The sequence below is a fragment of the Oryctolagus cuniculus genome, chromosome 7 (assembly GCF_051225735.1).
Source record: "Oryctolagus cuniculus isolate XC-2025 breed Fujian yellow rabbit chromosome 7, ASM5122573v1, whole genome shotgun sequence".
Classification (NCBI taxonomy): domain Eukaryota; kingdom Metazoa; phylum Chordata; class Mammalia; order Lagomorpha; family Leporidae; genus Oryctolagus; species Oryctolagus cuniculus.
This window is the reverse complement of record NC_142873.1, coordinates 23,743,889-23,759,546: the sequence shown is the minus strand read 5'-3', so window position 1 is coordinate 23,759,546 and position 15,658 is coordinate 23,743,889. Positions and strand designations below refer to the sequence as shown.

The 15,658-nt window shown below is 54.9% G+C and overlaps 1 protein-coding gene across 8 annotated transcripts; it reads left to right on the top strand.

The window, feature by feature from the left end:
* Positions 1-392: 392 nt before the first annotated feature.
* Positions 393-10,101, top strand: LOC100344022 (uncharacterized). Of its 8 annotated transcripts, none has more exons than XM_089336910.1 (4): positions 393-676; positions 2,916-3,023; positions 3,901-4,066; positions 5,465-10,101. In XM_089336910.1, the coding sequence occupies exon 4, from the start codon at positions 5,493-5,495 to the stop codon at positions 6,102-6,104; it is 612 nt and encodes a 203-aa protein (XP_089193036.1). In that variant the 5' UTR covers positions 393-676; positions 2,916-3,023; positions 3,901-4,066; positions 5,465-5,492; the 3' UTR covers positions 6,105-10,101. The 8 variants fall into 8 exon arrangements, with proteins under 8 accessions (XP_089193036.1, XP_089193035.1, XP_089193037.1 ...); XM_089336909.1 differs by having other exon boundaries at positions 2,912-3,023; XM_089336908.1 differs by lacking the exon at positions 3,901-4,066 and having other exon boundaries at positions 397-676.
* Positions 10,102-15,658: the final 5,557 nt, after the last annotated feature.

Here is a 15,658-nt window from a genome sequence, read left to right as displayed (position 1 = left end):
GAAGTGACTCATACGGCAGAGCGGAGCTGAGAACAGAGGCCCCTGGGAGCCTCAGGGATTCCCACCAAGACTCGGGGAGAGTTCCAGGTGATATTGTCTGCCTCTCACCTCTATCAGCTGGCTGTGTTCATTCCCTTTCTATTTTGGCCCAGCTTACCTAGAAAATGCTGCTAAATATACGGATGATGTCCTCAGGTGTGGGAAGCAACTGGGAGCAACTCGGACTGGACTGTTACTGGAATTAAGACTTATTCTATGCATCTGCTCTCCTACAATATGGCGCTGGGAGAGGAGGAAACAGCTTCTACACAGCTGCCTCCAGTTCAACCAATAAACAGCAGGACCTGCTCCTGATTGGAGGAGAGAGGCGTGCTCGGCGTGTGGGTGGCGGAGTTGGGATTGGTGGAAGAGGACTATAAAGGAGGAGAGAGACAACATGCACCAGGAACATCTATCTGAAGGAACACCTGTGCAGCCCCCAGAGAGCCGGCCGGCGGTGTGCCGCTCCCCCGCGGAAGTGGGGAAAGTGGCAGGGGGAACTGCCCTTCCACGGAGGTGGAAGGGTCGGTAGCCAACCTGGGAAGAACCAGCAGCAAACCCGGGAAGGGCCGAGCAGACAAAAGAACAACGCAGGGTTCTGTGTCGTTCCTCCACGAAGAGGGGGAGCGACACTCAGGTATATTATTGATTTTGCTTTTGAAAACCTGAGTCTCCACTCAGTGTCCCTATTTCTCTTGTGGCCTGCAGGAAAGATGAAAACTCTCTGCTCTGCCACAGGAGTTAGAGGGTGGGAAGGTGCAGCTGTCTTATGAGCAGAGGCGGGGGTGGGGGTTATCACTTGGCATTAGTGGTCAGGAGGTCCTATTGTCAATGACAGGGGAACTTCAACTTGGTTTTGGTGTAAATATCCTAGTGGATTCATTTCTTTGGCTTCTATTTTTAATTAAAAAATATTTATTTTTTATTTATTTGAAAGGCAGAGTTAGAGAGAGAGAGAGAGATGCACTGGTTCACTCCCCAAATTGCTGCAACAACCTGGGTTTGGCCAGGCGGAACCTGGGAGCCCTGAGCTTCTTCTGGGTCTCCCACATGGGTACAAGGGCCCAAGGACTTGGGTCATCTTCTGCTGCTTTCCCAGGAGCATTAGCAGGGAGCTGGATTGGAAGTGGAGCAGCTGGGACTCAACCTCCGCCCATATTGGATGCCGGTGCTGCAGGTCCCAGGCTTTAACCCGCTGTGCCACAGCACCGGCCTCTCTTTGGCTTCTATTTAAAATACCAATCTCCTTGAAATGTCCAACTCATGAAGTCCTGTATACCTCAGAGAGGCCCTACAGGAGCATTGCTGATGGGACAGGGTAGGGGCAAGGGTGAGGGTTGGGTGGCCAAGAGTGAACCAGGATGGGTCTGCTGGCCTCCAGGTCTGGTGTCAGGAGTAAGGGGCTGGGTTTGCTGCCTCGCGGCCAGCCCCACCTGGAATTCCTCAGTTCTCGTGCTCTGCTGGTAGGCTCCACTAAGGGCCTTTGTCTTCCAAAGCCCATCATCAAGCAGTTAGCTCCTCCCCTGCAGCCACAGCGGCCACTTGCTGGGAGGAGCCCTGTTTGGGCCTGGGGCAATCTTAACGCCTCCCTTTACTTGGCAGCACCCAGGGGCCACAGACAAAGAGCTATTTGGTGTTCCTGTGGCTTTTGTAACTTTTCAGAACCCTTTCCCGCCCAGGCCTCAGTTTCTTTAGCTGTCAAGCTCGGGTTGTTCCTTGTGATCGCTGTCATGAAACCCTGCTTGTGTCTCAGGGTCCCTGTCCCTGGGTGGTGCAGTGGAAGTGTGCCAGCCACCAGGCCTGCTTTTCCAACTGGGCTCTGCCACTTAAGAGCTTTGAGTCGGCCGGCGCCGTGGCTCAATAGGCTAATCCTCTGCCTGCGGCGCCGGCACACTGGGTTCTAGTCCCGGTCTGGGCACCAGATTCTGTCCCAGTTTCCCCTCTTCCAGGCCAGCTCTCTGCTGTGGCCTGGAGAGTGCAGTGGAGGATGGCCCAAGTGCTTGGGCCCTGCACCCCATGGGAGACCAGGATAAGTACCTAGCTCTTGCCTTCAGATCAGTGCGCTGCACCGGCTGCAGTGCACCGGCCGTGGCAGCCACTGGGGGGTGAACCAATGGCAAAGGAAGACCCTTCTCGCTCTCTCACTGTTCACTCTGCCTGTCCAAAAAAAAAAAAAAAAAAAAAAGAACTTTGAGTCTTGGGCCACTCTATGTTTCTATTTCACTTTCCTATCTATAAAATGGGATAATAATACCTGGCCAAGCTAGTCTGCACATGGTTACAGGAAGCATCCCACGAGGTAACATATGGCAAAGTTACCTATAGGTAAGGGGTATTGTTATCGCAACTGGAAAATAGAATTTGGCCCCGCCCTCATCAGCAGCATCTCCGACGTCACAAGCCCTCTTTTATGGGGTGTCTTTGGCCATAATGGACTCAATTCTGAGGAGGCGGGGCGGTAGGTATCTGACCTCTTCCGTCCTTTTGATCGCCCTGGTGGTGTAACCCGAGTCATATAGGAAGGTGGGCTTCAGCAAAACTGGCTGTTTCTCTCACCTCCGCCTCCCCACCCCCACTTTCCATGAAACCCATGCTCAGAGACGCCCCGCTGCTGGAGCTTCTGCGCTCACCCCTCATCTCCCGCAACGAAAGCTCCCGACCCTATCTCCTGGCCTCTGGGGGCAGTTCACGGGCCTGGCCAGGCAGAGGGCGACGAGGCTGATGCGCTAACGGCCTCGGGGAATCCTGAACAGCAGACGTGCGGACTTTGGGTGACTTGCCCCGCGGCGCGTTCTGGTCCCGAAACCCGCACCTGCTTGGTTCCTTTCCCTGCCGGGCGCGGCGGCTTTGGCAGTCCTCCTTTTTCCGCCAGCCAGGTTGTGGGCGAATTAGACCTCCCAGCCTCACGGGGCTGCTGTGCGGCTGCGGCGACGTCGGCTGCTGAGGCGCTGCGGAGGCGACGAGGGCTCCGGAGGCGGCGCCATGTGAGTCCCGATCCGGGCCGGGGCTGAGGCCGCGGCGGGAGGTTACCGTATTTATCGAGGCCAGTGCTGGACCCTTGAGGGCGGGTCACTGCGGGCGCGCTACCGTATTTGCCGCTCCGCGCAGATCCTTTCCAGGAGTGGTAGCGCCGACACTTAATTACGTATTTATCCCGGGTCTCGTGTTTCCGTGTGTGTTGGGGTGGGGGTGGGGGGGCGACGGGGGCGGGGTGGGATGCTGCTGGCGCGGGGGTGGGGGTGTTGCATTTATTCCCTTAGGGAGCCAGGTCTTGCAGCGTGGTGGGGTGGGGTGCCGCAGTTGGGTGTCGGTCTACGTATTTTCGTGGGGGTGTGTTTGCGATGCAGTTTTTACCATATTTCTCTAGGGTCGCTCCTGCCCTGAGAGTTGGCAGGGTTGTGCGCGGGGTTCGGGTGGGGTGGGGTCAGACGTCCTTTCAATTCATACAGCTTTTGGATAACCTTGCGGGAGGCCTGTTGTCTTTATGCGGGCGGGGGGAGAGGGGCTTGGGCGTCGCTGCGGGAGAGGTACCGTATTTGCGTTGGGCAGCGCGGATTCTGGAGGAAAGAGCCACCCCTGGACCCAGGAGGAGCAGGGGCAGCAGCCGCGGGTGTGAGTGTGGCACGGGATGGAGGAACTTGGTAGAGAGATGGAGGCTGTGGCTTTGGACCCTCTTGGCGAGTGGGCGGGTCCTCATTTAGGGGTACGGCTGGGGAGAATGGAGAAGCTGCCTAGTGACAGGGCCAGGCCAAGATTGGCCAAAGGGACTTTGATGGTCTGTCTTTGCAAATATCATTGCGGCTGCTCAGGGAGACTTGTGGGTGGGGATCTATTACAGTGGTACTTGTCCTCCCTCCCTAGGTTGTCTGCTTCACCCTGGCCTGAGGGTAGGGGGAGAAGAAAAGGGGAGTGTCTCAGAGACCCCCACTCTGCAGATTGATTGACTGAGGTTGGAGGTGTGGAGGAGGCTGGAGGTCCAGTGGAACAGCCAGCAAGCTTCCCTGCTTGGGTGGCAGGCTGGGTGAAGGTGGGGGAATGGCTGGAGCCCTCCTCACTGCCCCGTAGGAGCCTCTTTCCCTTAAAGGGGTATGGGGATGGTGGCCCTCCAGGAGCAGCAGTCCTTTGGGAGTGGGTGGCTCTGTGATGGCTGTTGCTGGTGGTCTCAAGTGTGTGTGTGTGTGTGTGTGTGTGTGTGTTGAGGGGTGTTTAGTTGTGAGCAGCCAGTATACTGGGTGGTGAGTCAGGAGACAGGGCTTAGTTCTGGTCATTTGCTATGTGACCTTGGGCAAATATGCTGACCTCACCGAGCCTCAGTGTCCTCATCTAATACAGTGGGTCCCCTGCTCTGCCCTTTTTTTATTTTATTTTTTTATTTTTATTTTTTGATAGGCAGAGTGGACTGTGAGAGAGAGAGAGACAGAGAGAAAGATCTTCCTTTTTCTGTTGGTTCACCCCGCAATGGCCGCTGTGGCTGGTGCGCTGTGGCCGGTGCACCATGCTGATCCGTAGCCAGGAGCCAGGTGCTTCTCCTGGTCTCCCATGGGGTGCAGGGCCCAAGCACTTGGGCCATCCTCCACTGCACTCCTGGGCCATCTGCTCTGCCCTTTCTCTCAGGGCTGTTGTGAGGACACTGGGAGGCCATTTCAGGGGGCCCTGGGTTCCCCCAGGGAAGGAGTGCTCTTTGAGAACCAGAGTGGGCCAGTCTGTGTGTAGGGACACCAAAGGAACCAGGCTCCCGGACCCCAGGGAGCCCACACTCTGGTTCAGTGATTTGCACTGCTTTTAAATGCATTCCTCATTTTGAAAACAAAGAGCTGCTGCCTTTAATGTTTAACCGAGGACACTTTCAAGTTTATAAGGTTTTGGCTTTGTTTCTTGTTTTAAGCTTTGCAGAAATTATCTTTAAACCACAGGTGATCCTACCCTTCACTCCAGGTTTGGGGTGTGCTGCCCTAGCCCTCTCCTTGAGGATCTGGCTGGAGAGAGAAGACAAATTCAGTGAAGGCTAACAAAATACTAGGAGCCTCTGAATATTCTCCATCAGCATTTATTCTATGCCCTTTGTCTGGAAGGAACAGAGCTCGGAGCTGGGGTTAAAGAAGGCAGCTCTGCCGGGGGTGGGTTGGGGAGACAGGTGGTGCGACTGGTCTTCATGGCTTGTAATGAGTGATGGTCACAGGGTTGGGCCACATGGCTCAAGAAGGGGTGGGAGGGGTCAGGGAAGGCTCCTAGGAGGGAGTGGCACTTGAGCTTGGAACGAAGGGGACTTTGATCCAGGGGTAGAGCAAGAAAGAAGGGCAGCAGTTCCCAGCAGGGTAGCTTTGGCTTGGACAAAACTACAAGGGTGGAGAATGCTGGAGGTTGTGGGCTGGGTTGACTCTCCCGCTCCTACTCACTGACCCTTCTCTCTGCTTGTTTCCCCCAGGGGCTGGTGATTGCAGCCGGAAGTGCCCATGACCGAGTTGGCGTCCTCCGGGGGCAGGTCCCCTGTGGGGGACGGGGAGGAAGGTCTAGGAGACGAGCGAGGCCTGGTCATCCACCATCCCGCGGAGGAGCAGTCCCACCGCTGTCCGCTGTGCGGCCAGACGTTCTCCCAGCAGCCCAGCCTGGTGCGGCACCAAAAGGCGCACGCTGGGGCAGGCCGCTCGGCCGCCTTCGTGTGCCCCGAGTGCGGCAAGGCCTTCAGCGTCAAGCACAACCTCGAGGTGCACCAGCGCACGCACACCGGGGAGCGCCCCTTCCCCTGCCCCGAATGCGGCCGCTGCTTCAGCCTCAAGCAGAACCTGCTCACGCACCAACGCATCCACAGCGGCGAGAAGCCGCACCAGTGCGCGCAGTGTGGCCGCTGCTTCCGCGAGCCGCGCTTTCTGCTCAACCACCAGCGCACGCATGCTCGTATGCCCGCGCCGCACCCGCGCCGCCCCGGCGTCTTCGGGGAGCGCCGGCCTTTCTTCTGCTCTCGCTGCGGCAAGAGCTTCGCGCGCGAGGGCTCGCTCAAGACCCACCAGCGCAGTCACGGCCATCTGCCCGAGGGCCAGGCTGCCCATTTAGGCCGCGTGCTATGAAGCGCCCGGGGCCTGCCTCAGCGGGCTGCTTCCTGCCCGGGAGCCGCATCCTGGATCCCTGGAGGTGTCGCTGGGCTATGGTCCCCGCCCTGGAACGGATCACAGGGGAGGTGAAAGACTGGCTTGGGATCTTCAAGGACCTGGGACCACCTGCTTCCGTTCCTGCCCCAGGACCCTGTGGCTCTCTGCACACAGCTGCTTTGGGTCCCTGCCTTGGTTTCCCTCCTCAGGCTTGTCCGGCCTAAGGCAGGTGAGCCTGTGTGGGCTGGCCAGAGCCCCTCTCAGGCTTGGCAGGTGGTGGTGGTGGTGGGAGGGGGAGGCCTACCGGATGTGGAGATCTCTTTATGACTAGCTGCTTAAGGATCTAAGTTCTCAGAATGCCACAGTTGAAAGCAACTTGGAGAGGCTGCTTTGTGTAATCCCCCGGCCCACCCTCAACCTCCAGGCTATCCTGGCTCCTGCATTCATTCTCTGGTGTCCTTGAAGTCATTTCACTCCATGTCTCGGTTTGCTCGTCTGTAAGTTGGGGTTGAAGATGAGGGACCTCTCCTTCTTGGGACCGTGTGTGTGATTGTTATTGCCATTACAAGGGAGCGTGATGTCACTGGAACAAAACGCATTTGCTGATCCCCCTCTGCAGGCCACTTGCTGTGCTTAGCTTGGCTCTTGGCACAGATGAGGACTCTGGGTGACCACACACAAGGGATTTGGGCCATAGTAAGGGGACAACCTGTAGACTGCTCCAGGTTGAGACGGTGAGCTGCTTCTCGCAGGAGTTTAGTTCAATGGCTTTAAGCTGCTCCTGGGGACAAAAGGAGCAGGCATGTGAAAGGATGCTTTGGGGTGGGGGTGCCAAGAAGGATTTTGTGGCTAGTGGGAGGGACATTTGAGGTCTTTAATGAGGAGCACATGGTGGCCTCAGCCTGGGCTTTAGAGGGACTGGGAGACTTGTGAGGGCAGATAGAAGGGCAGGAGCCTTGGCAGGCTTGGGGTCATCCCAGTGAGAGCCTACAGCCCCCCCCCCCCGGCTTTATTAGGGTCCCGCAGTGACAAAGAGAAAGCCAGGCTTCCCCTGGGGCCTCTGATTGCAAGCTGGTGCTCTGAGGTGCAGGCTGCTTCAGCCATTTGGCAGACAGGGAAGATGGAGGCTTGCCCAAATCCATCAGTACCCGGTGATCTGATAGGTGTGGCCTGGGCTTTGTTTTGGATTCCCAACTCTAAGACTGCAGGTTGGGTGTTAAAAGAATGAAAAAAGGACGTGGGAGGATTTGGTCCTGTAACCAGGGAGCCTGTGATAGGAGCCCCAGGTGAGGTCTGTCCCTGGGTGGTATGGATGCCTAAAGGGGACGTGGTGTCTCTGCTAGTGTTCTTGGGAGGGAGGAAGTTGGGCACTGAGAGGACTTGCAGTCTTAGCCTAGCTCCTGCCCAGTCCTGGAGACCCGTCTCTCCCCTCTGCCCCTACCCTTTCCTGGCTGCTGTGCTGCTCCTCGGAGTTGTCCCTGACTTGCTGCCCTAGGAGACTTTTACAATGTGGACTAGTGCTTGATGGTGGAGAATCTGAGGTTAAACGGGGACCTGGGTCATCTGGAGCTGGACACCAAAATGCCCTGAGCCCAATTAATATCTGTAAATGGTGCTAATAATCCTTGCAGTGCTTGCTAGCAGCTAAGGGGACTCACTCAGACCCTGGACAGATTTAGGCGGGACCAGCTGAGTGCTCCTTCCTAGCTTGAGGGGTGGCACTACACCTGTCCCTCGTCTCTTCTGTCTCTGAACAGATGCATGGTGGGGTGGACCTTGGGACCCAGAACGTACAGGCACATCTGGCACAGACTAGAACTGGGGTCCCCTGGGAGCCTGTCTGGAGCTGCTTCCTGGCGTGAGGATGCATCCCCTAAGAAGACCTACCTCAGGAGGTGCCCTGCAGGGACCTATAGAAGTGACTGGATGGAGCTCAGAAATGGAGGCAGTCTCTGAACCCCAGGGCTGCGGGGAGTCGCAGCCAGAGCATACCTCCACCTGGCTGCCTGGGGGTGGACTTCAGCTCCTGTGTGGCTGTAGGGGCTGTGGTGTGGAGAACTGGCTTCTCTGCTCCTGCCTGGTCCACCACTTGGCTGAAGTTCGGAGGGAGGAAGTGACTGGCCTGAGGTAACACAGCAGGTCATTGCAGCTCTGGCTCTTCCTGAGATATGCATGACACCCTACGGGCTGCTCTTTTCTGAGCAGTGGTTCTTAACCCTTGGGGTCATGCAGCCCCTTAAGAATCTGACCAAGGCCGTGGACCTTCTCCCGGGGAAAGCACACAGGCCCACATAGACTCAGCCATGCCCTGAACTTTCAGGAGTCCCTGGATTTCCTGAATGAAACCCATCCGTGGACTCCAGGGGCTGGGAGCCTCAGCCCTGGGGGCTTACCCTGCTGCTCTTTCCTTAGCTGCCAATCACAGAGCCCTGGGTTGAGGCCACTGTACAAGTTAGTGTTTCTCTCCTGGACAAGTCTCCTGTCCTTGGTCAGGAATAAACAATCCTGGCAAGAGAACCTTTTTCATTAAGCTGCTCTACAAGACTTTAAATGTATCAGGTTTCTGCAATCTGACTTCCTTTCTCCAGTCCTTGTTGGGGGGTCCCCCTACCCCAGGCTGCTTTGCTCTCCTGGTTTGGTCTCTTGTTCTGCCTAAGTGGCTGGCTGTTGGTTTTCACAGTGGCACCCTGTGCTCCTGGCCTGGGCTCAGATTCCACTGTGAGGTCTCCAGGGAAGCTGGACTGCTGTGGACGGTAGTGAAAACATGAGTTTGGTGTGAGTCTACCCTGGGGAGAAAAAAATCCTGCTTCTCTCAGTCATAGCCAGAGAGCAGTGCCTCCTGCCTGACCAGGTGGTCAGCCCCAGGAAGCTATCATGTGGGGGAAGGCTGGTGAAGAAGAGGAGAGAGTAGCACTCCTGGTGTCTGTGGTCTTGCAAAAAGAGAAACCTGTGGAAGAGCTGTGTGTGTGCTCCTTGAGTGCAAGCAGAGGGGCGAGTCCCAGACTGGCAGCAGGGTAAGGCCTTCTACCTTCACATCTGAGCAGGGCAGCCCACAAGTGCACACCTGCCTCCCCAGAATGAGCTGCCTGTCCGAAGAGGCAGAGCTGCCCAGGGATGGGAGGGAAACCTGTGGATCCCTGCTCCGGGTTCTTGTTTGTCCTGTATCCCAATGCAGTTTGCCTCAGAGATTCTTGCTGACCACCTGCCATATACCCTGGGGTAACAGAACATTCTGAGGGGTGATCAGAGAAAGAAAAGACACTCTATACCCCACAAGCTTCCACTCTGGCTCCCTCCTTGGCCAGGCCAGAGGAAACCTCTACACACCCTTCTCTGCTTTGTTCAGCTTGTCTCCTCCCTGCCTGTAACTGTGCTGTGCTTGTTCTACCTCTGTGCCTTCCCCTGTATCGCTCTAAAATGTTTCCCTCCACCCTCCCCCAACTAATCCTTTCTTATCCACCAGGGCCTGGCTTCTGAAAGCACCCAGCCCATGTTCCTCCCTCTGTCTCACTGTCAGTGGAACGTGCTGTCTTCTGTAAGCTCCGGTTGCCTGTGGGTGTATGTGTGTGTGTTTGTCTTGAGTCCCCAACTAGACTGTGAGCTCCCTGAGGCCAAGGGACTGTGTCATTTCTTCTTGAACCCCAACTGGGTCTAGCACAGGGCTGGGCTCATAACTCTCAGGAAACACTTGTCTACTTAATGATGAGTCAAATGCTGGAGGTCATGTGTGGGGGGTGGGTGGGAGGTGTACAGGGGGAAAGCACTGGGGATTAGCTAGCTCTGGACTGGCTGGCTCCCCTGGATTGATAATGGACACCAGAGGCCTCAGGTTCTCCAGTACTTGGGGCAGTGGGAGTAGGAGGGACCCCCATGGCTACACAGGCATAAACATATTATTGTCCAGGCTGGATGTTTCTGGAGGTGACTGAAACCTGCTGGAACTGACCAAGTAGAATAAATGTTCTCTTGACATTCATTGGTGTGAGTGTGGTCACTGGGGGCGGAGCTGGGAGCAGGGTGGGGGCTTCCACCTCAGCCTCCATCACTTGTTTTGAGGATTTTTGTTCAAGGGAAGGTGGCGGCCACACCAGAAGCCACAGCAGTGAGCTAAGGCAGGCTTCCTGCATTGGATTTGGGGCTCCTGCATTCATACTGCAGCCACAGCTGCTTGTTCAGTCCAGCACAGTGAGGCCAACCAGACCTCCATGGGAGCTTCAGTGTGATCGCATTGCCCCTTGAGAGGTGGGCCAGGGTCCCTGGCCCCCAGTGCTGGTCCATTTGGAACAAGAGGGCCTGGATCAGTCACACCTCTCCTATGATTGTGGTTTTCTTACCTATGGCATGGGGAAAACAGTATCTGCCCCTCTGCCTCACGGGGTGGCAAGAATCTAGTGAGCGTCTGAGTAAGTGGTGCTGATGCCAAGCAATGCAGAGGCTTTCCCATCAGCACCATGGGCTGCTTCTCAGAGCCACCAGCCCATTCACCTCGCCCCATAGCCTGCGAGCCTTCTCCAGCAGGAGGTGCTGTGCAGTGGCTTTGTGTCAGGTCCACCTGCCACCATGACCATGGCCTTGGGTATGTATGCTCCCCCCTGTTGATTGGGACGTCCAGGATCCAGTCCTGGCCAAGGCTCACTCCAGCACCCTCATCTCATGCCTGGCTCTCCTGCCAGGATTTGAGGCTGCAGTCATTGCCTCTGTCAGCCAAGGAGGGTCCTGAATGGTAGTAAATCAAGGATGGCGCCTTTCAAACCTGGCTCTGCTGGGGACAGTGATGCTGGTGTCTGTCACAAAGGGCAGTCACTGGCTCCTGGGACTGAGAAGTGCAGCAACTTGCAGGTGACAAGAGCCCAGCCCTGCTCCTGCTCTGCTCTGCTCAGCTCTCACGGCAGGGGAAGCAGTGGCAGCAGTGGCAGCAGCTCAGTCCTTTTCCTCCCCGGTTCCATTCTTTTCATTCATGACTCTGAAACGTGGCCTCTTGTTGGCCAGAATGGGCCACTTGCCTGTGTTCTGGCCAGTTGCAGGGGTCAGGAGCACAGTGTTCTGACACAGTTTGGTCACATGACGGCTGCCAAGGGGCTCAGCTCCTCTTGGTCTGGCATTGAGGGAGGAACTGTTCACCAGAGGAAAACCAGAGGTGAGAAGACAGGTGGGGGTGGATGCCAGGTGGAGACCAACGCTCTTGCAACAGAGGAGGTGCTGTCTGGACTGACAGTGTCGGGGCCACCCGGGAGCTTGTCATCAATGCAGTTACAAGCCCTCTCGGACTCCAGGCAGAAGGTATATCAAAATTATTTTAAAAAATTATTTATTTTTTAAAGATGTATTCATTTATTTGGAAGGTAGAACTACAGAGAGACAGAGGCAGAGACAGAAAGGTCTTCCATCTACTGGTTCACTCACACAGCCAGAGCTGCCTGCACTGATCCAAAGCCAGAAGCCAGGAGCCAGGAGCTTCTTCTGGGTCTCCCACACAGGTGCGGGGGCCCAAGGACTTGGGCCATCTTCTACTGCTTTCCCAGGCCATAGCAGAGAGCTGGATGGGAAGAGCAGCAGCCGGGACCATATGGCACTGCAGGCAGTGGATTTACCTGTTATGCCACAGTGCCAGCCCTTCAAAAAATTTTTAAGTTACCTTTATTTTTAGAGGCAGAGAGACTGAGAAATAGACACATAGGGAAAAGATCTCCATCAACTGGTTCAGTCCCAATTCTCAGGAGCTGAGAACTCCATCCATGTCTCCCATGTGGGTGGCAGGAACCCAACTACTTGAGCTGTCTCCACCGCCTTCCAATGTGTGTGGATTAGCAGGAAGTGGTGTTGGAACTGGAACCCAGACTCTAACATGGGATGTGGGTGTCCCAACCAGTGTCTTAACTGCTGTCAAATGCTCCCCCCCCAGCCCCCAGAAACTGCACTTTAGCAAGAACCCATGCAGTTATCTAAGCCGTCGCACTGAGAAGCTTGGCTTTGCAGCCCTTGCCCGCCTCTCTTTCAGGAGGGCCGTTTGGTTCACACAACCCATTGGCCCTACTGCCTCAAGTGAAGAATGAAATGGGGTTCTTCTCTCAGGCAAGCTTGTGGGGTGCAGACACAAGAGGCTCCTAGGGACCCAGAGAACAGCCATGGCCATCCCTGTTCCCTGGGACTGGAGCGCACATTCCGGGGGCCCATCCCATCCTTTAGCGTTCACTGGAGTCGGGAACACAGCACAGCACAGCAGGTAAGGGCCAGGTCTGGGCAAGCAGGCGTGGCTCAGGGGGAACAGCTCCTCCACTCTCTGTCTCCGCCCCCTAGGACCTCCTGAGCTTCACTCTCTGGGTCCTAGTCCTAGAATGCGAGGAAATCGGCTTTGCTCTTAGTGCTCTGCCCCCTCCGGCCCTACTGTCACCCCCACATCCGTTTTCCAGCTGTTAGCAGCTGTTGATGCTAATGGCTCCCAGCTGCCTAGCCTGGGCACTATCCCCAGCCTCCCTCCCCCCTCCCAGTGCTCTGGGTCAGGAGCTCTGCCGTGCAGCTTGGGTTTACAGCTTCCCCCATGGGACCAGACTGAGGCTGGGCGCCAGCTCAGACCGCATTGCCGGCTTCTTTCCCCTACCCTTTGCTGATTGCTCTTTCACCCTGGGGCCTTTCCCAACAATCCTTATTCCCCAAACAAGAAGCTTCGTCTCAGGCCCCACCTCCAGGATCCTGCCCTCTCCCCCCACCACACAGCTTCCCTGCAGCCAGGGCAATGCTCCTTGGAGAAGACAGGCTCATCAGAAGAGGCCATGGCCTAGCATCTTCCTCTGGCAGCTCTGGATGATGCTGGTTCCTCACTGGCCCTGGTGATGGACGGCCGATAGGCTCGTCATGGGCTGCAGGTAACTGCTCCGTTGCAAGAGCCTAGGCCAGAGGACATCAGTACTGGCATGCTCTCCTCTCACCAGCTGCACTGGAGCCACTCTGGACTGGAGACCAGGGGAAGAGTCTAGATTGTAGATCAAGGGGTTGCAGGTCTAGTCTGGCTGTGTGGCTTTAGCCAAGTTCCTCTGCATTTTGAGCCTGTTTCCAATATGTGAAATGAATGGGGTAGACTAGCTGGTCATTGAGGTGCCTGTCAGGTGCTTCCCTGACTGCCTGTGTGGAGCTGTTTTGGGTGTTGAAGAAGAGAGGCCCATGTAGGCCTAGAGATGGGCTGGCTCTCAGGCCTCTCGGGATGTAGGAAGGCCCCGGGGCCAGGGCTTCTCCTCCCTGGGTCTCATCACAATCCCATGACTCAGCCTCTGCTCCTTCCTACAGCTGCCACTGTCTGTGCTGCAGCAGATGCCTGATGAACTGAAACTGTCTTTTTTTTAAGCATAAGAACTGCAGTTGCTGGCAGTTTCTAGCAGCAGCCACAGAAAGTCACCTTGGAGCAGATCTTCTTTGTTTCTGGAAGTTCATGGCTCCTTTCAGTTAAACCCATGCAAAACTAGGAATATCCACTCCTATTTTTGAATTAGCCTTGGACTCAGGAAGTGTTTCACATGCAGACCAGCATGTTGCCTGTCCTGTCTCATGATGACCATTGTCGACAGGCCAATACAAGGCGCAGCAGCTGGGGACAGGGACCTATGGGATGTAGGAAGGACCTGCAGTTCTCTCACTGGTGAGGGGCCAGGCAGGACCCCCAAGACTGGGTGTGAAGCATATGGGTCCCACAGAAGCTTTGTTTATAGGAGTAACGGAACTGTGCCCCTGTGTGCAGTAAGAGAGGCTCTGGGAAGGGTGACCTGGTGCTGCATGAGGGGTCCTGAGTGATGCAGGAGGCACCGGCTGGTGGACAGAGGAAACGAGCAGCCGCCACTGTGCACCGGCACTGCCAGCACATACTGGAGGAGGAAGTGTGCTTCTGGGGCAAGAACGGGCTACACACAGATCAGGAATTCAGGAGGGGCTCAGTCTATTTGTTCATGAAAAGAAACATGTTTCGGGCTGGCGAGGTGGACACATTGGCCATGGCTTTTCCCACCTCCCACTTGCGCTTCCTCATGGGTTCAGTCTGCTGCCTCATGACCAGTGCTTGTTATTTTTCCTTTTTGCCACTGAGCTTGACATTGACAAGGATAAGGCAGGCTGTATCCCAAGATATAGCACCTTGGTATCTGAGAAAATGGCAGAACCTGGAAGGTCGCTTTCGTCTTCCCTTAGCCTTTCTCTGACCTTCCTTTACAGTAGGTCATATGACCCTTACTCTGGAGGGGCCATCCCTCAACCTAGAGGAAGGGAAGCTTACACAGAGACTCCATCTATATGCCTTGCTAATTCCCGTTAGGTCATGCCTCTTTGTCCTCCAATTATACTTCTGCAAATATGTCCAAAAAATAGTTTTCCTTCTTTCTTGCCTCTTCATTTCCAAAGGCTCCTTTCACATAAATCTTGTAGTAAATAAATTTGCAAGTTTTTCCCTGTGAATCTGCCTTCTGTTATGAGGGTCTTGGGAGTGCGCTGTGTGATGGATGAGGAACAAATACCACTGTTGGTATCCTACAGTGTCCTCTCCACTCTGCTGTCCATGTGCCCTGTGTACCATGCAGACAACCAGAGGCAACTGTGGATGTGACCACCCTACTTAGGACATCTCTTGGGCACTGTTTTTGTTGCCAATGAGCCTCCTGATGGCTTCCCTAGGCTCAGGTACATGCTATGGCCAGAGTGACGGAGGCCCAAAGAAAGAATCCTGCATACCTTTTCCTGAGGGGGTGATGGGATGAGAGAGGTGGGGAGGGGGAAGGGGACAGACAGGTACCACTATTACTGCTCTGTGGTTTCTCCCTCCCTAGAACCCTGGACTTTACTGTGCAAATGTCTCACATGGTGAATTATCCCACATACCTTATGTTTTCTTAAGATTTAATCTCATGAATTTTTGCCTCTATCTCCAATCAGTGACAGATTGTACTGGTGTATCATTTTCCAGTTTACTTTTCCCTGTACAAACCTCTCGAGGATGATGTTGTGACTTTGTAGGTCCAGGGCCTGCAGTTCCCAACAGTGGGAGGCTCTCAAGAACAGGTTGATGGTCTAGCTACATACATACGGTTTGGCCTGGACTCATGCTCTCTGGGCATTGTACTTGACTAAAAACAACAAAAATATCACGTTGGGAGCTTCAGTTTCTGTTGCCTACTCCTTGTTGGTATATGTTTATAGTCACATCTTCCTAATCCCTGGGGAGTACTATAAAATGGGATTGTTTCCTTGGGCATCATTGGGGGATATTCAGGAAATCCTCCAATATGGGAAAATCAAGGAACAGAGCCAGTGAGCACAACCACCTCATCTCAGGCACTAGATTAATTCTTCACTAATACCACGTCACTGATAGACTATGTCCTGTGAATGCACTGCAACAAGTCAGAAGTTATGAACAAGAAGATTGCAAAAGCTTTCACACATTCAGTGAAGAACATTAAAAAATTTAAAATTTAAACACACACTAAATAATTCAGATCAAAGAAGAAATAATGGAAACTATTAAAACTATTAAATATTTGTGAATGAATGACTAT